General features: G+C 40.7%; 2 protein-coding genes across 5 annotated transcripts in view; one reads left to right on the plus strand and one right to left on the minus strand.

Annotated features, from left to right (window-relative positions):
- NBN (nibrin) overlaps positions 1-11,269 on the plus strand; it is a 25,165-nt gene extending 13,896 nt beyond the window's left edge. The window contains exons 11-17 of one of the 3 annotated variants that reach the window (XR_015715761.1): positions 1,206-1,623; positions 4,434-4,505; positions 5,665-5,820; positions 7,406-7,519; positions 8,054-8,103; positions 9,248-9,918; positions 10,099-11,269. Coding sequence is in view for 2 of the 3 variants with exons in the window: in XM_087825230.1 (XP_087681356.1) it covers positions 1,206-1,623; positions 4,434-4,505; positions 5,665-5,820; positions 7,406-7,519; positions 8,054-8,103; positions 9,248-9,278 (841 nt within the window). In the remaining variant the exon portion in view is untranslated. Of the gene's footprint in view, positions 1-1,205; positions 1,624-4,433; positions 4,506-5,573; positions 5,821-7,405; positions 7,520-8,053; positions 8,104-9,247 lie in introns of those variants that run through there. The other 2 variants (XM_087825230.1, XM_087825232.1) reach the window with 2 other exon arrangements.
- Positions 9,098-24,667, minus strand: OSGIN2 (oxidative stress induced growth inhibitor family member 2). Of its 2 annotated transcripts, XR_015715762.1 has the most exons (7): positions 24,586-24,667; positions 21,892-22,046; positions 18,692-18,828; positions 17,968-18,159; positions 15,804-15,895; positions 11,376-13,507; positions 9,098-9,539 (listed from the first exon to the last, which is right to left on the minus strand). XR_015715762.1 is itself a non-coding variant. In XM_087825233.1 (6 exons), the coding sequence occupies exons 1-6, from the start codon at positions 24,627-24,629 to the stop codon at positions 12,481-12,483; spliced, it is 1,647 nt and encodes a 548-aa protein (XP_087681359.1). In that variant the 5' UTR covers positions 24,630-24,667; the 3' UTR covers positions 10,983-12,480. The 2 variants fall into 2 exon arrangements, 1 of the variants encoding a protein (XP_087681359.1); XM_087825233.1 differs by lacking the exon at positions 9,098-9,539 and having other exon boundaries at positions 10,983-13,507.
- Positions 24,668-25,268: the final 601 nt, after the last annotated feature.

Below are 25,268 nucleotides of genomic sequence, written 5' to 3' on the forward strand. Positions count from 1 at the left end.
TCCCATTTCTGTATGAGATATTTCTAAATGGGCAGATTTCATCTTAACTTGGCGTCCTTGAAGGTGACACTGACTGACACATTGTCAGCGCGAGTGGCCTGTTGGCAGCATGCAGCCCCTGAGCCTCGCTCGGCCTTTCCTGGTTGTGTGGCAGCAGCGGTCCGTCCTGGCTCTTCCCTCTCACCTGCCCTTTACCTTTTTCTAAGGCACTTTCCTCCCACCACTGCTTTCATCCTATGTAACCTGCCGGCAGGGCTTTGTGATGCTGTTACTGAGGGTCAGTACATTTGGCCCTGATGCATCCTTTAAGCTTCACTTTTCTACAGGAATTTCCTGCTGTTTTCCCAAATGATAGTCCTGAAATCATTTCTTCTCTGTGACAGAATGTGTATTTTTTTCATTAGTTCACACTACTTTGCCTCTCCTCTGTCCCCCCAAACCAGTAGTTTGATTCCTATTTTCAGTGTCTTGTAAATGCCTCCCTTTCCTTCTGTTTGTGTTGCTAGCTCTCTGGTTCCAACTCTGACCACCTCAGTTGTTGCAAAAACCTCTTGATTGGCCTGTCCAGTCCCTGACCTTAGATGAGAATTATTAAAATATCATCTGACTCTCCCAGCTCATTGTGAACCAGTAGACTCCTGGAGAGCAGAGACTGAGCTTTGTTTCCTCCATGGGCCTCAGTGTGGTTGACATGAACAGTGTTCAGTACTTACGGGATGACCAGTACAGCGTTGTCTAGAAAATGCCTAGTCACATGGCACTTGCCGTATGTGGTCTGTAGAATGTTCTGGATTAGCCCCTCTGACTGACTCCCTTGTCTTGAATCCAGCTCACTAACCCATCAGGTTTTATTCAAGGTGCTTTTTCCCTGCCCACAAATCCCTACAGTATAAAGTAAGCTGCTGTTCCCTGGCAGCAAATCCTTTGTGTTTTTACATTTGTTCTCCACATTGATTCGTCATCATCTCCCGCTGCTTCGGCAGAGGTAGACCTCTCCTTGTGGTTTCAGCCGCACGGTTGGTCAGTCCTCTCAGAGCAGTGTTGTGTACATGAATTACTTACTGTGCTCTGATGTCTTTTTTATTTCCAGTGATGTTAATTAATAAAACCAAGCATATTGTGAATTAAACGCGGGAGGGGTGAGTATTGAATTAGTTAGCTGTGCTCATTGTCTGTCTTGTTTTTCCCCCTTTTTCAAATCTAAGGGGAAGGGATGAGGAGAACCCAGACGCGTCTTCGTCTAAGCTGGCAAAAGGGGAAGTGTCTGGCTCTCTGACAGACCAGACACAGCCCGCTGCACCCCCAGTGTGGAGAGACGAGGGGCAGCATCTGTCTCAGCACAAGCCCGTGGGGAAAGACCCAGACGGCTTATTTACAGGTGTGGAGTCAGAGCCCACTTTGAGACCTTCTGCCAGGAAGTCTCTTCCTACAGAAAATCTAGGATCAGAAAAAAGGAAAATTGACGATTTAGCCATAGAAAATGAAGTACTGGAAGAGTTACTCAAGGACACAAAACCACAGTTAGAAGGAGAAGATGCCAAAATTAGAAAAATGCCAAGATTGGATATAGAATCAAATGGCTCCTTTAATGGTGAAACAATGCCGGAAAGTAACAAAATATCTGTAAGTAACTTTTTTTTTTTTTTTTAAGTATGTTTTTATTGATTTCGGAGAGAGGAAGGGAGAGGGGGACAGAGAGAGAAACATCAATGATGAGAGTCATTAGTCAACTGCCTCCCACATGCCCCCTACTGGGGATCGAGCCCGAAACCCGGGCATGTGTCCTGACCAGGAATCGAACTGTGATCTCCTGGATCCTAGGTCAGTGCTCCACCACTGAGCCACGCTGGTCGGGCATCATAAGTAACATTTTTTAATGAAAAGTACTGCAAGTAGAAACTTAGAATGTTAAAAAGTGTTCTAGATATTTGTATTGACAGTGAGAGCATCTGTTAGTTTCCTTGAAAAGAATATCTTCAATAGTCAGTATTAAGTATAAGAGTTTGTGGGTTGATAAGGTAGATGTTAAAAATACAGTGACTCTGACAGTATGTAAGAAATGACAGCAAGTGAAACTTGTTCATTGTTTAATGGATTTCTAGGCTGTGCTCTTCTGTCAGACGTTGGCCATGAATGTAAGTACAGGAGATGCCTTAAAACAGGAAGTGAAGACAAAGATGAGGGTGGGTAGTGAAACAAAGTACCTACAAAATAAATTTTTAGGATAAAACATGTAAAACATCACTAGGAATTTTTTTTTTCCATTTTGGTCTTTAATGTCCTGTCCTATTTTCACACATGTTGATAAATGTCTTTGCCCACTTTGGTCTAAGAAAATGCTTCATATTACTTCCTATTTCATGCATCAGTAAATTGCCTACTATCTGTAGACAAGTTAGCTCATTAGGTGAGTGAGAGCACAGATCTCATGAAATCAAAACTTAATATTCTGATCTCCCACCCAGGTCCATTAGCTCTGCTCTCATTCGTGGCCGTGCCTGGTCATCCCCACCTATAAACGGCTACTGGGTGAGGATAGGACCTAGTAAAGGATCGGGACTAAGTGATTGGGAGGTACAGTGGTTGTTGAAAACCTGGTGTGTATCAAGCACTATGTAAATGGATAAGTGCTATCGAAAGAAAAAGTATATGTCCTGTTTAGCCTATATATTGGCATCTCCACACGAAGGAGAGAGTCCTCATTACTTATTCCTTAGGAGTAAATCCCAGATGCCCTTGGGGAGCAACTGCAAGAATCACCTGGTGAGCTTTTTAGATGTCCCTTCCCAGATGAGAGCCCCAGAGGTCCTAACTCAGAACATCCAGTTTTCTTCCCAGAAAAAGTTCCCTCGTATTAGTTAGAATTCCTTTGAGATCTTTAAAAATTCTAAAATCAGTGGCTTAAATAAGACATGGTTATTTTTTTCCCTATAAAAAGAAGCCCAGAAGTAGGTAAGCAGAGCTGCTTGGCAGTTCCATGCTGCTGATTTCCCAGGAGTCTGCCTTCCTGCTCCCGTCGTCGCTGTGACGTTCCACGGAGGAAGCACGGTGGGGAGAGCACAGCACGAAGTCCTTTCCGCTTTCTAATGCTTCCTCAGAAACCCTACTTGATATCTTGGGCTGTTGGCCAGAATTGAGTCATGGGCTACACCACTCCCATCCATCCCTCACTCTGTCTCCAGGAGAGTCTGGGAGATGCTTTACACTTGACACGTGGTCGGTCATCCCTCACGAACTCGTCATTGTGAGGAGGAGAAGGAATGGACACTGAGGCACCCTCTAGCCAGATCAAGAACGTAAGACAGAGTGGGCTTTTATTGTCAAGATTGAAGATTAGCTCTGACTTTACCAAGAGATTAACTGAACCAAGTGGCCCCTTGTGGAGCAATTGCCAGTGCAGTGGAGAGCTAAGTTAGCCTAGTGTGGCATGCGGTGAGATCCAAGGGGTGAGTCCCAGCCAAGTTTAACAAAATCATGTGAATCTACATTGTCCCACTAGCTCCAGCCTGACTCAGAAACTCCGTCTGGGCCTCGTACTATTATCAGTGTTTAGTCTTTAGAAAGTCAGGCCCCAGTTACGTTACTGTGGCCACATCTTTGGAAATGCATTTGCCTGGTGGTACCCTTTCCTCCTGTGTTTCTTTGATTTTTCCTGATATATTTCTGTTTCCTTTCTCTCATTATCTTGTCCTATTACCTGTTAATCTTTTTTCTTAATAGCCTTTTTTTTCTTTTTCTCCAAGATTGGTCCACTGCTCACAGTGGCCACAGTTTGGCTGGAAGTGGTTGTGGTTTTAGTCACAGAAAGCCATCTGTGTAATCGCTTTTGTTTAGAATGTGGTCTGGACATAGGAATGTGAAAGGAGAGTGTGATTGTATACAAGGCAGTCTCCAGTTAATTACAGATGAACATCTTGAATAATTAAAGTAACTGTTTCTTTCCTCTTGGATTAAGGGTGACTTAAAATTCAATTCTAAGCATAGATAGAATCCCTTAAAAGTGTTTTTACTTTTAACTGTAAAAGTAATATATAATGTAGAAATATGGAAAATAAAAAAAAGACAATTTGCTGATAATCCTGTCTGCAGATAACTATAGTTAATATTTTGATGTTTCCTTTTTTAAATCATATTTTACAAACTCGAATCCACTGTTAATGTAATTTTGTAGCCATTTTTATGCACTTACGATCATTTCTATTATTAAATATTCCGTCTATATAACTTATAGGAACTTAGATTCCTTCCAGCTCTTTGCTCTTATGACTAACTCATACTACAGTATATTTCCTACATATATTCCTGTTCCCATCTCGTAGTTTCTCTAGAAAAGATACTTGAAAGTCAATAATTGGCCAGGGGCATGAATATCACTGAGGTTTTTAGAAAGGTACCATTTTATAACTCCTTTGAATAATTTTTTTTTTTTTTAGCAAGAAAATGAAAATGGGAAGAAATGTGAGATCAAGAAAGAATTACTGTGGTCAACTAAAGAAGAATCATCTGTGAGTAAACTATTTATTTTTTCTAAAGACTTGACTTCAGTGGACCATCATCTCATATCTGTCATTGTATATTATTAGGATTGAGTCTCTTTCTGCATTTAGGTCTCATAATTGTGCCTCCTCTGGAAATGGGTGGATCACCTTATAACCACGATACAGCAGACAGAACATGGAGAAAAGCCTGGGTGTAATTCCTTGCCCTCTACTCCATAGACAGTGACCTCAAACAAGTTATTTTCACATTTGTGAACCTCAAGTCTTTCATTTATAAAATCGACACTTTCCTGCCAGGGCTGTTGTTTCTATCAAGTAGAATGATGGATGTGAAAATTTCTAAACTCTAAAACACAGCACCAGAGTATGAGGCTGTTGTTATTTTATTAGATCTGATTATAGTCTGTCACTACCCAATGAGTCTTTTCTTCTCTCCCTGCCTGTCTATATCTTAGTCCTGTTAGCAGCTTCCCTATGAAAATATATGAAGCAGTTTAAAAACTGAGATGGTCGGGTGAGCAGCTGTAGCAGTGTTGATGTGTAACTAACTGTTAGTTAACAACAAATGATACAGAGACTCTCAGTTGGCCCCAAGAGGGAATCTTCAGGCTGATTTAGTAACTATTAGTCCAGAGTGAAAAAGTGGCTTTTAGTTCAGAAGGTAGTGTGTCCAGAATTAATTATTGACTTTTCTGAAGTGTCACAAACAATAAAAAAGACAATTATTGAAAATCCAAGAAAGCTTAAATAGTGTAGATAAGAACTTGTGGAATGGATTGTATAATAATCTTGGAGTGCGGTTTTAATGAGAAGCAGCAGAATTTCTTGCCAAGAAAATATATATAAGATACATTGTTCATTGACATGATATTTATTAAAATAGACTACTAAATTTAAGATACTATATGGTTTTTAAAATACTACATGCTTCCTGTTACAGGTTAGTATGATATAAATGTTTCTAAAGTTATAAAGCACTTGAATAAATAATTTTCTGGTTTTGAAATAGATATGATTTGATTCCAAATACAAAGTTCAGATGCCAGAAATAAACCTTCTTAACTGTTTTTTCAGATATTTGGACTTTTTAAGTTTAGATCCCTCAATGACAAGTGATTTTCCTTTTGCTCGTTTCTTGCTGTCCATCCACCTCACCCCGCGTAAGAACGATGACCGGCTCCAGGATGGTGGCGAGTCGCCTCCCAGGAGGGTGTTACTGACTGAATTTAGATCCCTGGTGGTGAGCAGCTCTGCCTCCAGAAGTGCACCCAGTGTGAATGGTGATTATGGTCGACTGAAGAATTTCAAGAAATTCAGAAAGGTACGTATTTCTGTAACAAACATCACGAGAGAGCAGTGTTTGAAATGGTTGTAGAAATACTGCTGATGCTGACCAGTAGTAGAAGCAGTTCATGTTGAAAACGGATGCGGTTTCTTCTGCTTTAAACAGTTAAGACATGAACTTAGAGTTAATATATAAAACAGCTAGTCTTTCCAGTGCGTGTTTACGTGGTTTTTCCCACCATAACGAGCAGGTGCTTGGCTGTATTGATGGGGTCCTCTCACTTCTAACATTGATCTGTGACTACCTGAAGGGTTTAACACAGGACTTTATGAAGATAACAGATTTGTTGAAAATAACAGCACATTCAGTAAGAAAACTAGGCATTTTATGATTACATGCATATAGGAAATAAAATATAAACATGTACTCAGCATTACCATCAGGCCCTCGTTCCTCCCCTTCTAGGAACTTAGGAGGTCGTTATTTTATCTGTGTGCTCACCTGATTCTTGTCTATCCAGGATATTGGCTTCCATCTGTAAACCTGCTGACGCTGCCTTTTGCTTATGCATTTGATGAGAATCTTGGAGTAATTTTTTTTAAAGCGGTTTCTGTGGAAACAGCGTTTCCCTGGAACATGATCTGTGATATTCTTGCTGTGGCCACGAGGTGTGGGAACTTTTCTCTCTCATGTGAGCTGCTGGTAACATTTCTCAATTAAATTAGTTTCTGCCTCCTTCGGCAGGCCCTGCAGGGTTCTGAACTCCATTTAAGAGGCGTGAAGGCCCGGCCAGGCGTGGCTCAGCTGTTGAGCATTGGCCTGGGATCCAGGAGATTGCGGTTCGGTTCCTTGTCAGGGCACATGCCCTGGTTGTGGGCTCAATCTCCGTTTGGGGCATGCAGGAGGCAGCCGATAAGTGACGACTCTCTCATCATTGATGTTTCTTTTTCTCTCCCTTCCTCTCTCTGAAATCAATAAAGATATATATAAGGAAAAAAAAGGAGGCGTGACAGATGGGATGTCTCCATCATGTGGCTCACGTACCCTTCCCTCCCCACAGCTGAGGCTCGTGAAGAGCACAGGGGCACCTTTTTTTTGTAATTGTCACCCAAGGATATATTTATTGATTTTAGAGAGAGAAAAAGGGAGAGAGAGCCATCAATCGGTTGCCTCCCATACGTGCCCTGCTATTAAAAGTATGAACTGTTGCTGTCTCTAGCATCCCTTGCTAGGGCTGTGCAAATGTGAGCATCCACAAGTGCTGGAAAGGACTCCAGCTCTGAAATCCTTAGAACACAGTATGATACTTTAAACTATAGGGTGTCACCGTGAGTTGCTGTAATTGGTGGATGACGTGCTGATGTCACTTTTGAATAAAACCCCCAGATTCAAAACCTTAAATTCTCTTTGTGCACAAGTTGTGATTATGCATCTAAATCTGGGCATAACAGTCACAAAAAACAGGGCAACAGCAGGGCTCTCACGGTTACTGCTCCGGCTCATGCACTGCCATTTACAGGGTGTACACGTCTTTGGCACTTGCATTGCACAATTTACAGTCCTTGCTTTTTTAAAGCTTTTTATAAAATGGTCTTAATTTGTTAACCTTACTACTTAACAGGTCCAGTTTCCCGGAGCAGGAAAACTTCCACAGATCATTGGAGGATCAGATCTCATAGCACATCATGCGCGAAAGAATACAGAATTAGAAGAGTGGCTGAGGCAGGAAATGGAGGTTAGTAGGGTTGTTAAATGAAATTAACTCGTCACGTTTCTCACGGGTATAGCTGAGTCTAGCACACACATGGGAAGACACGTGATTTTCACCAAGCAGCTGTCAAAAAGCTGCTAGTGTTACTATCCTAAGTATTCTTAAAGCCTTCCTAGCAGGAGATGGTGATTTTAAAGTTATAATACAGTAAAGAAAAATCAGGAAGGAAACATCAGCTTTATTTTACATATCTTAGTAAAAACATTAAGTAGGATGGTATTAAATAGAAATCCTCATGTGACTGGCATTTTTTAAGGGTTTGGGAGAACTACATCTCACAATCTTTCAAAAGTCCACTCAGGTTGGATAGAGTTCAAAGAATTATGTTCAGTGCACAGAATGAAAATGTACTAAATCAAAGAAAACTTCAGGAACTGACTCAGGATCACGCAGCAGAAGCAGAGAGAAGGGCTGAGAGAACCAGAGCAGGGGCTGTAGGAGAGCAGCTGAGCAGTCCAGGGAGGTGAGCAATCCTTTGAAAGTGTGTTATCTTCACAGGTGCAAAATCAGCATGCAAAAGAAGAGTCCCTTGCTGATGATCTCTTTAGGTAAAGTTGAATTTCAGCTTTCTCTTGAGAGATGTAAAATTCAGTTCTACTCATAGAAGTTAAATATTTGTTTTTCTTTTGTTCTTAGACTTAGTCCTTTCACCTAAAGAATGTTTTGTTTAAAACATATGTACGTCTTTTATCTATGTGAGCACCTTAGTTGGGTTGCTGGATATAGCTTCGAAGTTTGGGGTTGACTCTGTACTGTACCACAGGGTATTTAAAATATGTATGGGCACTCAGCTCAAAGGCTCCTGAGCTGGGGGAATTTGGCTGGTAAATGTGTAAGATTTTCAGCTGAATCGAGTTATGAATGAATGGGTTTTGAATTAAGACAAGTAAAATACAAGACCATTTGTTGAGTTTTAATTGACACAAGTATAAAAATAAGAGGCTGGATTAGAAGTTCAAAGCAGGTTTTTGTGGGAGGCTTAGAGTTACAATGGGTGATTGTAATTTAATTCTGACTTAACACATTTTCAGTATTTATAACAGGCCCAACAAACCTTATAGTAATTCACTTTAAAATACTCATAAAATACTCTGTTGTAGGTAGATACTGGTTCGGGGAGAGTAACATTTTCCCAAACTTACTTAAAGGCAAAACAAAGGTAGTGGTAGAGTTTTGAGTCTGTTTTACAGCCAATTTGATTGTTTTAATTATCAACAATATGAGTCATTGGTCAGAATGTTGACAGTGCTGATTTTTCATAAGTAGTCAAATGAGACAACCTGGTTGACCAGCTACAGTTCTTATAGTAGAAAATTGTGTGAAGTAATTATATTTTAGGCTCATTTATTGCTCTTTTGTGCAGATGGTATACTTTAAATTGGGGAGGGAGGGGAGAAACCAAAGCCATGCTGGAATAAGTATAAACATGCATTTATTTTAAACTTTTTTTGTTGTTATTTTAATACTTTCATAAGATTTTTTTTTGCTGCTGCTGTATTTTTTAGCAAATTTTCATTAAAGTAACACCAAAAGGATAAATGGAAAAATGCCAGTGCTTAGTACCTGGTTCTAAGGACATGGTATTCTCCTGTTGCTAACGTGTGCCTCTATTTTGAAAACCCTTTAAATTTAAAAGTGAAAGAAATGCCATCATTTATCTAGATATTACTTAACCCATTTCGTTCTTTGCAGATACAATCCTAGTGTAAAAAGGAGAAGATAGCCAAGGGTTTTATGAAGCCGCCGCAGGAAAACATTCCCTCAGCATTCCTTCCTGTTTCCTCTGGATACCAGGATTGGAGTTACAGATACTCTGCGGCCCGATTTAGTTAAATAAAACGCAAAAAACTCCATTTCTTTTGTGTGTGACAAGTAGTGTGGTTTGTTGTTTTCAGTCTTTGTCATCGCATCTCTCATGGTAATTTTTTTCACTCTTGAATTTGGTTTTTACTCCTTGAGTAGTTAATAGTCACAGTTCATCAGCCTAAAAAACGTATAAAAGGTTAAGGATTAAAAATCTCCCACCTGTCCCAGCTGTTGGTTCAATTTATCAGAAAAAATCCTCGATGCTTGTTTCTTACGAGTCTCTCCAGATTTTAATGCCTATTCAAACTTCTTTGCATATCATCTTTAAATAGTTTCCTATGAAAACGATGGGTGTTGTGCACCTTGCGCTCTTTCACTGCATAGGTCGGAAGACTGTAGGCCTATCACATCTCTCTTCCATTATGCAGTGGTCTTCCCTGAGCCGGCGTCACCCGGATGAAGTGGACTCTGGGGTGAAGATGTCACCACAGGTTCTAGTACTGGGAACTGGAGACAGTGTGAAGACCATCAACCTTGCAGATGAATCTCACTAGAAGGTAAAGACCTATCTGCTGGTCTTACTGAGTTGGGTGTCACTCTCGCTCTGCTTTGAGACCTGAGTTCTGTATCTATAAAGTACAAATAGTAAGATTGTTTTCTTTCTACCTTAAAGGGGTAAGAAAAAATGAATGTCTTTGATTTCAAGCTTTGCAATGTAACATTGTCATATATTTTAGGGTTAGTCTTTTTATCAGAGGACTGGTGCGTGGTGTCCCTGGAAGCAGAACGAGGTTTGGATACTCACTGAAAGCTTCCTGGTGTCACATGGTTCTGCCACCCTGACAAGCCTGCCTCTGTAAGTTGTGAGCACAGCATGGAAAATGACCCAAAAAGTACTTTGTGCCACTGCTGGGTCTTTATGGAAGATGGGTAAGAGCAAACTTTTGAGACAAGGGGATGTCAGGAGTTCTTATCCTTGCCTAGAAACCATCTTTATAATAATGTCATTTCAATTTAGAAGTGACATTAAGAAAAACATCCAACCCAATTCATTCAGAGCTCAAGGAACAGGCCAGCAAGTGTGTGTTCGGTCAAGTGTCCTCCGAGGATACGACACCATTTCCAGTAGAGGTAACATGTATTTGAAACAAGTTACCATTATAATAAACTAAAACTGAATCTCATTTCTGAAATCTTTAATTGGACTTGACAGTTATCGGAAGTGTAAGAATTCTGACCTAGTTGGAGAGGCAAGTGTGTTCTAAACAATGAGCATTTAAGGTGAAATTATGATCCCGTAAGTACGTAACATTGCAAAAAGATGGACAGAAAAATACTGACACTTTAGTCCATTTTTTTAATATTAAGAAAAAGTAGAATTAGACATTCAGTAGACACGGAATGTGTCAGATGAACAAATTCTACTCTGAGAGAGAGAGAAACTGTTTGCTATGGGATTTTTTAACACTAAAATCCTGAGGATTTGTGTGGAAATGCAGACATTAAGAACATCTAAATAAATATAAATGAAGATGGGGCCTACAATTCAATAAATAACCATAGAATGAGCTGCTGTGTCATGTGAACAAATTTCAGATTGATCTTGGAAATGGAAGACAAGTTTTAACCTTATTTTCAACTTTAATAATTCTGGCAATACCCAAATAGTATTAAAATATTAGAAGTACTGAAACAGAAATTAAGCCAGTTTTCACACAGGGGTAAGTAGTTCCATTCAAAATTTATTGAATTGCAAATTATTAAGTAGAGAATAATCTCCAAAAAAATATCTTGGCAAGTTCCTGGATGTCTAAGTGTATGCCAACATTACTGGACTGTTTAAATTATTAGAGGCTAAGAATATGAAGTATTTGTCAAGTTTCAATAATAAAAATATTTTTAAAAGATTGGCATATTTGGTAATAAATTACATTTATACAGTTGTTAATTTCAAAATAAATAAAACCTGAGTTGTAAATCCCTCCTATCCCCACCCTACCTCCAGCATACATACCTCATATCCCATTTTCTTTAGATCATGCGTCTCAACCTTTAATGAGCATACGTATTCCTTGAGGTGCGGTTTCTGATGCAGTAAATCTGTGGTGGGGTCTCAGCGTCTACACTTCTAACAAGCTGTAGATGGAGCTGGGGCTGGGTTTGGACCACCCTTTGGGTAGCAAGATGACCCAATATGTAGTGAGGACAATTTCTGGCCTGATGACTGTTTGGTTTTATAGATTCAGGCTGTAATGTTTTGGAATCAGTCACAACCAAAAATTATCAGAAAAAGTACTTCTTGGAAGAAAAGAAGGTTCTAGTTGAGAGCATAAAGTATACCAAAGTAGCAGTGTTTCCCTCAGTCTGACAGTGACCCCTCTGGTACATTACAGCAACAATTTTCAACCGGTGTGCTGCAAGAAATTTTAAAAAGTGCGATGCCTGACTAGTTAGGGGCACTGACTGCTCTTCCCTTAGTAGATTGTCAAACAGAACAATTAACAGCCAACACAATAGATGTCCAGTGTGAGCGCCCTTTCTTGAACCATAGGTATATATATAGGTCATAGAATTGCATCTTATTGGTCACGTTGCATAAGGTTGCTTCTGATTGGTTAATTCTTGGTACCAGACATCCTCACATACAAGTACAGGCACCTGATTTTTTAAAGTCACTTTGGAGCCCTGACTGGTGTGGCTCAGTTGCGAGTTTCGTCCTGTGCACCAGAAGGTGGCAGGTTCAATTCTCATGTTGCTGTTTCTCTCCCCCTTCCTCCCTCTCTCACAAAAAAAGTCACTGGAGCAAAAATGGTAATTACTATTGCTGTTTCTGTAAATCAAAATGATACCTACTACTTTCGTCAGATAAGCAAAAAATATATGCTTTCGCGTGCTGCAGAATTTTAATTAGTTTATATGTACCATGAGATGAAAAAGGTTGAAAACTGCTGCACTGCAGTGTAAATTAGACCAAGTTCTTGTAACTTTAAAAAATAGTTACTATTGGTTCGGACTCTCCTCCAGTTAGTTCAAGTCCAGAAAATTCAAGCCAGCACACTGCAAAAACAGTAAAAGTCTTTAATGGTGAACTGTCCATATAAACTACTTGTAAACCTGCTTTAAGCTACCCCATCTCCTCCTCCTCTTTCAACAAATAAATGCTTTTTCTTCTGTCTTGTTGCTAAACAGCGTGTTACACCCAGTGCCCCTCCCTTTAAAAATCGAACAAAATTATCTCCAACTAAGGGACCCAGTGCAAAAAGGTGGGCTTCTTTAACACACTCGTAGGTGTACACATCTACTTCCACAGGATTACCCTTACAGGTGATTGGGTGGCCCGAGTTATGGCCCAGGTAACAGCCTTGTTCCTTCAGAAAAGACAGGTTGGGATGAGAACCTATCAGTACTACTGCTGCAGAAAGTTTAAGTATTTTCTTCAACCCAGAGACACTCTGAAGGATGCATTTCATGTCTGACTTAAAAGAAAGCACATGGTGCTCAGGAAAGCTGGTATAATCAGATGAAAGACTGGCATCTGCAGAATATGACTGAGTACACATCATGTGATAGACCTTATGATATTCTGGATACAGCTTTTTAGGAAGCTGCTTGAAAATTAAACTTGGATCAGTTACTCGTCTGCGAAATACATGAATCACAGGGATGTTGTTGTTGTAAGCACACAGCACTGCATCAGCTGCAGTGAGCCCAGAACCTACAATCAACACTGGGTCCACTTTGCCACGAAACTTCCCTTTGCTCACAGCCGCTCCAAATTCAGGCATTGAGTGAAACACAAAAGGAAAATCTTCCCCTTCAACCTCCAGACGGGCAGGAGAATCCAGTGTTCCAGTTGCCAGAACTACGTTCTCAGCAAAGACACAGAAGGGAACACGAGAACCATCCGCTACTCGCTGATAACCCCGGATCTCCCAGTTTCTCTTGATAAACTTTGACTTCTCTGTCTGTAAACGCTGTGCTGAAATAGCTCTGTCACGACCACCATCTTCCTGGTCTCTGTAGAGCCTCGACACAGAGGTAATGTAAGTATTCTCTCTGAAGTTCTTCTGAAGACCCATGACTTTTACATAATGCTTATAGTACCGAGCGACTTCCTCTGGCATAACTCGATCCCCTTTTAGGTTCCTGTAAACGGAAAACAAGAACATCGCTTACTTAGTTCCATGACTATTATGTCTCCACCTAGGAAGCTATTACGTCTTTTTAATTCCTCTGAGGTATCTTAGCTATAGATTATCTTAACACCTTACAAAGAAAGAAAACTTTAGTAAAAAAGAGGAAGCCCCATGAGGGTAGAGAAAGTATTTAATGCTTGTCTGTTTCTCTATTGTCCTGCTTAGTGTCTTTCCGACTAGCTGCCTTTATCAACAAACTTGTTAAATACATGAAGGGATTAAAATGTGGATATATGAACATTAGACTATTTTAGCCTGTCACAATTGTAATCTAAATAGTTCAGTTTATAACTATACTATTCAGTCTATGTTCTGTACTTTTAAGTCAACGATTTTCAACCGGTGAGCTGCAGAATTTTTATAACATGCAATAGCTGACTGTTTAGTCAGGGGCACTGACCACTTCCCTTAGATTGTCAAATAAAAAAATGATAACTGCTAACACAATAGCCATCCGGAGTGAATAAATCACAATTGTATCTATTTTTTTGTCAGATCAGCAAAAACTGTTTTGGTGTGCTGCAGAATTTTAGTAATTTATGTTTGCCATGAGAAAAAGGTTGAAAATCGCTGCTCTAAGTATAGACTCAATTAGATTACAATCGTTGAGATAGTACAGGTCTAACTGTAATATACATACTTATTAAAGATATCGTACCACCCTGACACAATTTTAGTAAGTTGCTTTCTATTTTCCCAATGACCAAAATATAAGTCAGATCAGTCTTCTGCAAAGAAAATCAATTTACATCTAAGTAAATATGACATTTCTGTGTTTTTCTATTCATAAAGATATAAAAATAAAATACCTTTATGAAAAAATGCATTAGTACATCTTTTGTTTTCCACTTGAAATTTAAAGCAATGGGCATGAGCACCCCTAATCTCCCAATTAGAGATAAGCAGCAGGAGAAACAAACCAAATCATTTCACATAATTCATTATAGTTGTATTTGGAAAAAGTTCATCAAGTTTTCTTCTTCAAGTTTAATGACTGTAACACTTAAGATTTAAAATGTATTAACCTTCCATTTTTACAGAAACCCTAAGAAATACTATTATTATCATCTCCACTTTACAGACGAGGAAATTGAAGCTGATTTAAGTTATGTGACCAGAGTTACAACATGAGAAGTTATAGAGTCAATCTCTAGAGAGCTAACAGTCCTCCTCCTAACACGCTGCAAAGGCAGGAACTAAAGGTGATATTTACCACAAGATTAATTTTCACTCAGTAATTCTATACTCACTGTCCCCACTTCAGGACGAGCACTCAGTACCTAAGTCATGAAGCTCCTTTCTTACATCACAAAGGGAGGAAGGTTGAGCAGTTTCACTTGCTGACCTATGAAAATCAGGAACTTTTACAACTTTCCTGATTTTGCAACTTTGCATTTCAAACCTGTAAACAATCATTTTTTTTAAAACCCAAAAGGAATACTGGAGAAGTTTAATCTTAATTACACATGCTGGTCTAAATGTGCTCTCCTTAAATGCTGCCAAATGAAGGATAATTTCTGTGGGTTAACCTGGGCTTTATCTAGCAGTAAGGCAGCATTCGGGTGGTACAGCCCTGTGCTAACAAAGGTGAAGTAACTTCCTGCTTTCATTTATTGTTTTTGTGAGCAGTCGGAGTAGATTCTCTGTATTAGTAATTTCTATCTGATATTTACTATCCTTGAAAATGAGAGGGCTTTTACAATTTTTTTAAATTTTGGGTTCTTTCCCCCAAAATAAAACTACATTCTCCCAAGTTTAGATTTCTTCTCAGTTACTCAAGACTTTCCTATTCAACATTCATCTATACTCAAGTAGCCAAGCTCACCATCACTTCTAGTTTATTCCATCTGTCTAAATTACTGATCATATATACTCTCCTAGTCTAAAAGTCAAACAGTTTAGGTATGTATACATGACATGCATGCAGGAATGTATATGTCTACTCATAAAAATAAGGTGTGGAAAGGATATGTGGGTGGGTGAAAGGAAACAGTGGTGTAAAAGGATGGGACAAATCCTTGATTAGCAGAGAAGTCAGGACCCAGCGTAAGGACAAGCCCTCCCTTCCCTCCGGGCTTAGCCAAGGACACCAGAGTGGAAACTAGCTCACAATCACTGCTCAAAGAGGCTTCTTACTTGAGACACAGACATCTATCTTATCCACCTAAGACAGGATCACAAATACTCTGAAGTGTGCTGACACTCTCTTCCCATTGTTCAAAGAACTTCAACAGTTTGATCTTTACCTTCGTTTGCTAGTTACCCAATCTTTAAATTTAAGTCCAGGTAGCTCCATCCAATTTCCAAAGCTGATTGTCAACATGGAGCCTTCCATATTCTATTGGGATAAAAAAATGTACAATCAAAAAAAACACTTAAGCACTAACATGTATGTTTGTTGTTGTTTTTTAAACCAAGCCCATCTGTTTACTGTAAGAGTCTGGATAAGAAGAGCTCAAAGAAGTCCTAAGTGGTTATGTAAATTACCTCCCAAAGTTTATTCCAGTAAACTTTCAAATAATACTTTCATCATTTGGTAGAATCTATCTATATTCCTTCTTTCATTTAGTTACATATGTACTAAACAAATTTACGTTACCCGATGCTTACAATTTTATAGCTTTGGCCTATAATCAACATGGTAATTCAGATGTAAAATATCATGTTAGAGAAACAAATGATTATTTTCACCTTTTAAACAAGAGGAAAAGAGTTCATTAATTTCCACACTTTAGATGTCTTTTCATTTTATTATTAATAGATTTTTTTTTTAATGGGCAGCACAACAGCCTCCCCCATCTGTTATAACCGTGAAGTCTAAGCTGGTTGGGATGTAGCAGCATCTCGTTCTAGAACGAGAAGCAGCAGTGGCTGCCTGATTAAAAACAGACTCGCTGCTAATGCTAATGCTGCCTTTAAGGAAGTGAGCCCTTCAAGCTCATGTGCCCTCCTTACTTCTGCTTTGCTCAGAAAAAAGCAAGAACGGCCCAAGGTCCGGCAGCACCTGTCCCAGTGACCTCAATGATCTCTTTTCAACCAACTCTTCAAGCTACGGCTCCTTTTCCCTCAACTCTCTGGCCCTGTGTCTATACAGCCCAGTATTAGGAATGGGACTTAGTATCACTGCCCAACATTTACAGAACACTTGCTACGTGCTAGGCCTCAGGAAGCCTATCTGTGACACATCACCAAGGGAGACAATGCAGCATGCTGCCACTGCTCTGAGGCGGGCTGGGCCTGGGACTAGGATCAGAACCAAGATGGGAACCTGGGACCATCAGAAGGGGAGTTGTTAAGAATGTATTATATGTCAGAAGTTATCTGCAACCACATAATCATCTCATCTGGGACTCAAAACCCTTAAAGCACTAATATTCTACTTTCTGTCAACAATCTCTTCACTTTATTCCCACTGCACCAGTTCTTCAGTTGGTTGCAAGACATAGTCCCTTGGTCTCTTCATTTCTCTCCCAATCAGCTCCCCCCTCCCCCCATGCAACCTGTATGCCATGGTGCCTGCAGTCATGCAGACACAGTATATTAGGATGAGCACTCTCTACAAAACAGATACTACACTGGCTGCTAAGGACACAGAGTGAACAGTAATTGTTAGTTGCTGCCCCTAATGAAATGCACAGACTCTTAATGTTATCAGTTCTCTGGTTAAACCTCTGCTATGGAATAAACTGCACCACCTCCAAATTCCATGGGAAGCTCTAACGCCCAGTGTGGAGGTATTCGGAGGTGGGGCCTTTTGGAAGTCATAAGGGTGGGGCCCTCATGACAGGATTAGTGGCTTTATAAGAAGAAGACAGATCATGCTCTCTCCACCATGGGAGGTCACAGCAAGAAAGCTGCTGTTTGCAAGCCAGGAAAAGAGCCCTCACCACGAACGGAATACACCTGCACCTTGATCCTGGATATCGCAGCTTCCAAACAGTGAGAAGTAAGTGTCTGTTGTTTAAGCTGCCTGGTCTGTGGTAGTTTCATATAGCAGCCCAAGCAGACTAATATAACTTTGTTCTTTTAAAATACATTTTTCATTTAAGATCTTGAAAATATAGAGAAATATGTATATTGGTATGAAATACTGTGAAATTTTGTAAATTCTACAATGAATAAATTTAAAAAAATTTACAATACAAAATGTTAAAATATTTTCTATATAATTCTTATAAAATACTACAGAAAAAAATGCTTATTCTAAGACTATAAGTAATCAAATTTGGCTTAACTTCTAGTAATTAACCACAGGATTAAAATTTCAGATAAAAGTTCAGTGAACATATATATTGTCAAAATCTTTTAGAATCAAAACGATCTTATTAAGATCTATATAATAACTGAAATACTAAGAAAAGAAGTAGCATTTCTTAGCATTCACTGAAATGCTAAGAAAAGTATACTCACATGCCAAGCTCCACCAGGTGGGCCTTTACCAAGAACTAAGTGAGGAATATAATGGTGTTGTTCTAATTTCCAATGCAAAATGGATGGATAGTCATACCCAAAGTCAGCATCTGGATGAAGAAGTGTGTCGAAAAGTACTGCAACTGGATTGGATGATCGGCCTTCAAGGCCCTCAGACAAGTATTCTAAATCCTGAATGAATTTTTTTTTCCAAAGAAAAAAAAGGCAGAGTTTGAAAAAAGAAAAACACAAGCCAGCACTATGATAATAAAAGTGAAGGCCACTGCTCTAGTCCAGCATTTCCCAGACGGTGTGCTGTACAACCCTGATGTTCCATGAGATCTTAACAGATTCTTTGGTCAAATAAACATTAAGAAAGGTTGGGTTTCAACATGTCTAATCAGATCCTTTTACTGCAAAATTTGAAGATGCCTTTAACATGCTAACATGCCTTAATATCTCTGCAGTGACACTGCAGCAATAAAAGGGCACAGGGCACCCATTAGAACTTTATCAGGAATCATTTGGGAAATTCTGCTCTTACTAACTCAGGAAAATAAATAGAAGTAACTAAGCAGAATGTATTTACAAATCTAAAATAAAAATGATAGAAAGTATTACTAGAAGGGTTTTCAATTAAGAAACAATGCTTTCATAAGCATTGTCGAACAAATATTGTTTCAGTATAAAAAAATTAAAAGCATTAATATGTAAGAAATAATACCTGATCAACAATGGAAAGATGTCTTGCTTCTTGTAATTTACTATGTAAGACTGTATTTGGATGTATTGCTTCTGATGATAAATATGGTCTGTAGCCTGATAACATATAAGAAAGGCAGATCCCGGAGGGTCCATTTCCTATTAAAGAAGAGAGAAGGGTGGCGAGGGCATGTCACGCACAATACTCCTATTCCTTGGCTGTCCTCCTGTGTCACAGGTGGCTTTTTCCTCGCCAATCCTGCCTTCTCTAAACTCTGGAAACCAGTTATTCACAAGATTCTTACTTCTGCCTTCACACCTGGTTTTTGTGGGGAGTCTCAACTACTCAAAGCTTCAACTCTCTATGCTACTGACTCCCAAATTTAGACCTCTAGGGCTGACCTCTTCCCCAAAAACATACCCCAGGTTTCCATAGGCTCCTTCTTTATCTGACAGACCCACTAATAACTTCATCAAAATGTATTCAAAAGCAAATTCCTTCATTTAGGTGCCCCCTCCTTCTAAACGCCATCCCTTCCCAACGTGTGTACAAGCAAAATCCTGTTAACCACGTTCTGGTTCTAACCCTATTTTGGCATCTATATCCATCTTTGCTATTCTCATTCCTATACTCTCACTCAGAAGACAAGTCTCCTCCTATGTCTCCTCCTGATTCACCTACTCCCAGATCATTTCACATTCAGATAAGTTTTGGTAACATATGGTCTTCAGCGTGTTGCTCCCTCTATTCTAAAGGCCTTAACTGCTTGTTTTTGACCCAATGTGCTCTACATTCCAGTCTCAACCATCTTTCCAGTCCCATCTCCTAATACTGCCTTCCTGTATTTTTATGCGCTTTAACTAAAACCAAACTGCATTTTTCACTGAACTACTTCTGTTTCTGTAGTTCCTTTAGTCTGGCTGCCACTTCTCTGTTATCTACATCCATCAAAAATTTAACCCAACTGGGACAACTGCTAGCCAGAGGGGAAAAAACCTGTTCTTTCCCTAATACTTTGTCCCAAATAAGCGCAAAGATATAAATATGAATAGTAAACTCATAAGAGTATTAGTAACGTGGGTAATGTTTCTGTTTACAATGCCGGAGTGGGAAGCCTTTAAACAATAAAATAAACCTTTGCCTTCAGAAAAATTATCAACAAATGTCAAGTAGGGGGAGTTAAGATCTGAGGAAAAGAGCTAATTTCTTTGAATCAAAAAGAGACAAAGCTAAAGAAGAAATATCCTAGTATCAACAGGTACAAAAAAGCATTTGACAAAATCCAACACCAATTCATGATAAAAACTCTCAGCAAACTACAGATAGAAGGGAACTTCCTCAGCTTGAAAAATAATATCTACAAAAAGCCTACGGCTAACACTGCACTTAGTGGTGAGTAACTAGGTACTTTCTAAGATCAACAACAGGACAAGGGTGTCTCTTCCCACCATTCCTCCCCAACATACATGTTGATGGAAGTCCTGGATAATGCTATAAAGACAAGGAAAGGAAATAAAAGGTATGTAAGTTGGGGAGGAAGAAATAAAACTGTCTTTGTTCACAATGCCATGATTATCTATGTAGAAAATCCCAAAGAACTGACCCAAAAAACCTCCTGGAACTAACAGGCAGTTATAGCAAGGTTGCAAGATACAAGGTTAATATACAGAAGCCAACTGCTCTCCTATATATCAGCAATGAACAAGTGGAACTTGAAATGCAATATACAACACTGCTTGTATTGGCACAAAAAAGAAAAACACTTGGGTATAAATCTAAAAAAAGTACACGTAAGATCTATATGAGGAAAACCATAAAACTTTGATGAAAGAAACCAAAGCATACCTAAACAGATAGGAAAAGTTTAAATGGAAACATGGAAAATCCAGAAAAGCCAACATAATAAAGAACAAAATAAAGACAAACCATCCAACTTCAAGTCTTACTATAAAGCTAGTCAACAAGACAGTATGGAAATAATGAAAGGACAAATCAATGGACAGAACAGAGAGCCCAGAGGTAGATCCTCCCAAGTACAGTCAACTTATTTTTGACAAAAAAGCAAAGGCAACCCAAGGGGGATAAGTCTTTGTAACAAGTGCATATCCACATGCCAAGATATGAATCTGGATACTAACCTTGTATCTTTTACAATAATGAACTCAAAACAGATCATAGATGTAAAAGAAAGGCACAAAATTATAAAACTTGTAGAGGATAACATAGGAAAAAATCTAGAGGACCTTCTGTTTTGGTAATGAGTTTTAAAAAACTATAAAATAGTCTTACCAAGTGATCCAGCAATTGCATTCCTAGGTATTTACCCAAATGAGTTGAAAACTTAAAAAGGCCATGCAAAATCTGCACATTTATAGCAGCTTTATTCATAACTGTTAAAAATTGGAAGCAACCAGGATGTCATTCAATTAGTGAATGGATAAACAAATTGTGAAACATCCGTACAATAGAAAACCAACACTGTACATACACTGAGGAAATTAGCTCTTCATGCTCAGGCTGGTGGTGCTATTGCCAACGGTAATGGCCCTATATACATTGGGTTAAGTTACACTCATTGGCTAGCGGAGGCCAAACAGGAGTAGACTGACTGCGGGAGAGTGAAGTGGGCAGGTACAGAGGAAGGTGGTTTTTCCCGACTGTCCTATAGCCAAGCTAGAACAAGCCAGGGTTCCTCTGGTCCGAGATATCAAGGACGGAACACGAGGGTGGACCCAGGTAGGACAATGATACACAAGGTATGGTCTCCAGGACACCCTGATGGGAACCAGTGCAAAACCTCCTCTCCAGCCTTCCCTGGAGAATCTAGGATAAACTATCGAGATCTGTTCCTTTCCTTCTTTCCTTTACTGAATCCCCCACATGCCAGTTAGAGAGGACTTTTCTCTCATTCCCATTGACCTTGAAACAAAATATAGGTTGCCATCATTCCCAGGAGGCTGTCATATAATCAACACAACTGATAATATTTTCAAATAACAGAGTAGTATCAATCCTTAATGAATGGATGCTGCATTCTAACACAGGACCTAAATCAGATAACCAATTACTCTCTCCAAAGATCTCGTTATTGTTTGTTTTGAGATATCAAACCTAATACTAATTTTCAATACAATCCTAAGAACTTGTAACTGTGTAACTATAAATGTCCAAATGTGGTATGGATCATAACTATTTTTAAGAGAGAAAATGCAACAACTTACCTATTACTACCACAGGCAAAGTCACTGATGAATCTTCAAGTAAAGACGTTTCTTCAACTAATGGCATTGCTTTAACTTTTCGCCCCAAATTATTACCAAAATATTGCACTAAGGAATTATAAATCTCTCCTTCAGTTTCAGTGTCACCATAGTTCCTTTTTTAAAAAGACAAACATGAAACAAAAACAAGAGATACATAGTCAATATAGCCTTTATAAAAATCTACCTTTATTCAGATTTTATTTAGGGGAAAAAAGGGCAATAGTTCCATAAAAGGAGAAAATCCTTCTGATTAATGTTTTCAAATTAGTAGCTTAGCTACATGTTAACCTACACCACTTTGAATGTCAGAAATCCTAAATAGCTGCTAATGTCTCTTTAGTACTTTTTAGGCAAGTCCTACATAAAACAATTCCCAAATAAAAAGCTATCTTTAATGACCAAAGACATAGTATTATATGTAGATTTTTATTTTTTTGAGATTTCCTAGGAACAGGTAGTTTCTCTTTTACTTTTCTCATTAATAGAAAGTACATTAGAGACAGTATGTTTAAAACAAAATAATCACACCTAATATTTTAAGGAAAAGTCACTGTACTTAAGTATTATAAATTGTGCATTTTGGTAAAACAAATTAGGTTTATACATTTTATTCTCAAAGAGATACTGAAATATGGAAAGATCTTAATGTTGATTTCCAATCTACCTTCTTTCCCAATTGCCTTCCTAGAAAGTAGTTTTAGCATTGACATGCTCATGCAACACGCGGACTAACGTTAAACGGCTTTTCATGTGCTTATTGGCCATTTATATATCTTCTTTGGAGAAACAGATTCTTTGCCCACTTTCAGACAGGGTTGTCTTTTTATTGTTGAGCTTTAAAAATCCTTTATATAAGTTCCTTTTCAGATATATGATTTGCAAATATTTTCTTCCATTCTGTGGGCTACCTGTTCACTTTCTTTATGTTGTCTTTTTAATCACAAACTTTAAATTTTGATGGAGTCCAATTTATTTTTTCTTTTGTTGCTGTGCTTTTAGTGTCATATCTAAAAAATCAATACCTAATCCAAGGCTGCAAAAATTTACTCCAATGCTTTCTTCTACAAGTTTTATAGTTCTAGTTCTTACATTTAGGTTTTTCATTTGAGTTAAGTTTTTGTGTACTGTGTGGGGTAGGAGTCCAACTGCATTATTTTGCTTGTGGGTATTTGTCCTGGCACCATTTGTTGAAGAGACTGTTATTTCTCCTTTGTCTCAGGATCTCATGGAAAATCAAGTGACCATAAAGGGTAAGGATATATCTCTGGACTTTAAATTCTATACCATTGATTATATGTTTACCTTTAAGCTAAAATCACACTGTTAATCTGTCTGTTTGTAGTAAATTCTGAAATCTGGAAGTGGAAATCCTACAACATTTTCTTAATCAAGACTGTCTTGGCTATTCTGGGATCGGTGCAATTCCATATGCTTTTCTGGGGGGAAAAAAGGCAGCTAGGGTTTTAATAGGACTGCAATGAGTTTTTAGATCAACTGAGAAATACTGCCATCTTAAATACAGGGTGGGCAAAAGCAGGTTTACAGTTGTCTGTATGGAAAATAACACAGTAATTAATAAATTGTAAAACAAGAATAAACTGTTTTGCATAGTCACAACTGTAAACCTACTTATACCCCACGGTGCATATTAAGATTTTCAATCCCTACACTAAATGGGATTCCTTTTCATTTATTTAGGTCTTCTTTAATTATTCTCAGTGGCGTTTCGTAGTTGTAAGTGTACGAGTCTTACATTCCTTTTTGTTAAAATTATCCCTAAGTGTTTCATTCTTTCTGATGCTAGCACGAATAGGATTCACTGTAGCTGCCGGTGGAGGGTGTTGCCTTCAATTTATAAAAATCGCTACCCCTGCGAAGGGCAATAAAAAGGTTTGCGCGTCTGCTTCTGCCAGGTAAGTTCGCGGATGTGCAATGAGTACTGTAATTTTGAAGAAACAGCACGACATTGTAAGTAGTATTTCTAGATAGGTGCAACGGCTGCAACGTGAAAGTACCTGTGGTTTCTGCGGTGACAAAGTCACAAATACTACTGTGATTTGTTGCTTCTCTTCGTAACTGAGTATGAGATTTTGGTTGTTAAAATTCAGCGAAAATACGGCTGTACCTTCTTTACATCCAAGTTCACGGGCCCCTTAAATCCTGCCTATGAGCCAACTTAACTGCCGACCACAGTCGCCTCTGCTTTCAAAGGGCGGAGCCTGCGCGTCGGTGCGCGGCGGTCCCTGGAAGGAAGGTCCTCTGGGCCGGAACCGGACCCGGACGCGCCCGGCCCGGCCCGGCCCCGCGCTCGCGCATCTCCCCGGGTCCCGCGGCCGCAGGCGCCGAGCGCCCGGCGGGACCCCGGAACCCGCTGCCCGCCCCGCGCTCCGCCCCCGCCGCCGTCCCGGGCGCTCGGCTCGTGAGGCTTCCCGGCGGTGTTTTGAGAAATAAGAAAACCTTCGGGGGCAGGGTGGCCGCCCTCCCCGGAAACTTTGCCGCCGCGCGGCCGCCGGCCTCGGGCCTGCGGGGTCGAGCGCGTGACCGGCAGGCCCGCGGCTGCGGGGGGAGGGGAGGCCGCGGCGCCCGCCCCGCCCGCCCGCCCGCCGCCCGCTCCCCGCGCCCGTCCCCGCGCCCCTCTCGGCGGGGAGTCACCTGAAATGCCCGGCGAGGGAGCAGCGGCAGCACCACACCGGCATGGAGCGCGGGCCCGCCGCCGCCGCCTTCCCGGCGGGGCCGCCCGGGGGGTCGGGGGTCGAGGGTCGGGAGTCCCGGGGCCGGAAGCCGCAGCCGAGGAGCCGGAGGGGCTGGGCGCCGGGTGGTCTGGACGCAGCTTCCGCTCCCGCCGCGCGGACTCGACGCCGTGGGGACGCTCCCGACGCCGCGGTGGGCGGGGCGGCGCCTCCTCGCAGGTGCGGGGCCCGCGATTGGCGCGGCCGGGCCGGGGGGCGGAGCCACCGCGGGCTGAGGGTCGGCGCCGAGGGGAGGCCCCGCCCCCCGACCCGCAGCCGCGGCACCGCCTCAGCACCGCCTCCTCCGACCCGCCCGCGAGGCCCTGGGCGTGAGGACCGCCCGCGTCGCCGCTGAGACCAGGTGCCCGCCCCGTCCCGAGAGACGACACTGGCCGCGGGGGTGAGGGGACGGGCGGGGCCGCGGGGCGGGGACACCGGGGACTCGGGGCTGGGCCGGCGCGGGCGGCGGGGGGGACGCGGGGCCCCTGTGGCCCGGGCGGCGCAGGTGGGCCCGCAGAGCCCGTCGCGGGAGGGGCGCGGGGCCCGCAGGAGGCCGGCCGCGCGGTCCTCGCGGGGGCTCCCCCCGCCCCGGCGGTTCCCCTGGTC

This window comes from Miniopterus natalensis, chromosome 16 (genome assembly GCF_054644295.1).
Source record: "Miniopterus natalensis isolate mMinNat1 chromosome 16, mMinNat1.hap1, whole genome shotgun sequence".
Lineage (NCBI taxonomy): Eukaryota > Metazoa > Chordata > Mammalia > Chiroptera > Miniopteridae > Miniopterus > Miniopterus natalensis.

Excerpts from the sequence above, each read along its gene's own strand:
- OSGIN2 (XM_087825233.1), bottom strand. The coding sequence starts at position 24,629 with ATGCCGGTGTGGTGCTGCCGCTGCTCCCTCGCCGGGCATTTCAG. Across the intron at positions 15,896-17,967 it reads CACCTGGTGGAGCTTGGCAT|AATATGGAAGGCTCCATGTT; the intron begins GTGAGTATACTT and ends TTATCCCAATAG. Across the intron at positions 13,508-15,803 it reads TGGGTAACTAGCAAACGAAG|GAACCTAAAAGGGGATCGAG; the intron begins GTAAAGATCAAA and ends TTCCGTTTACAG.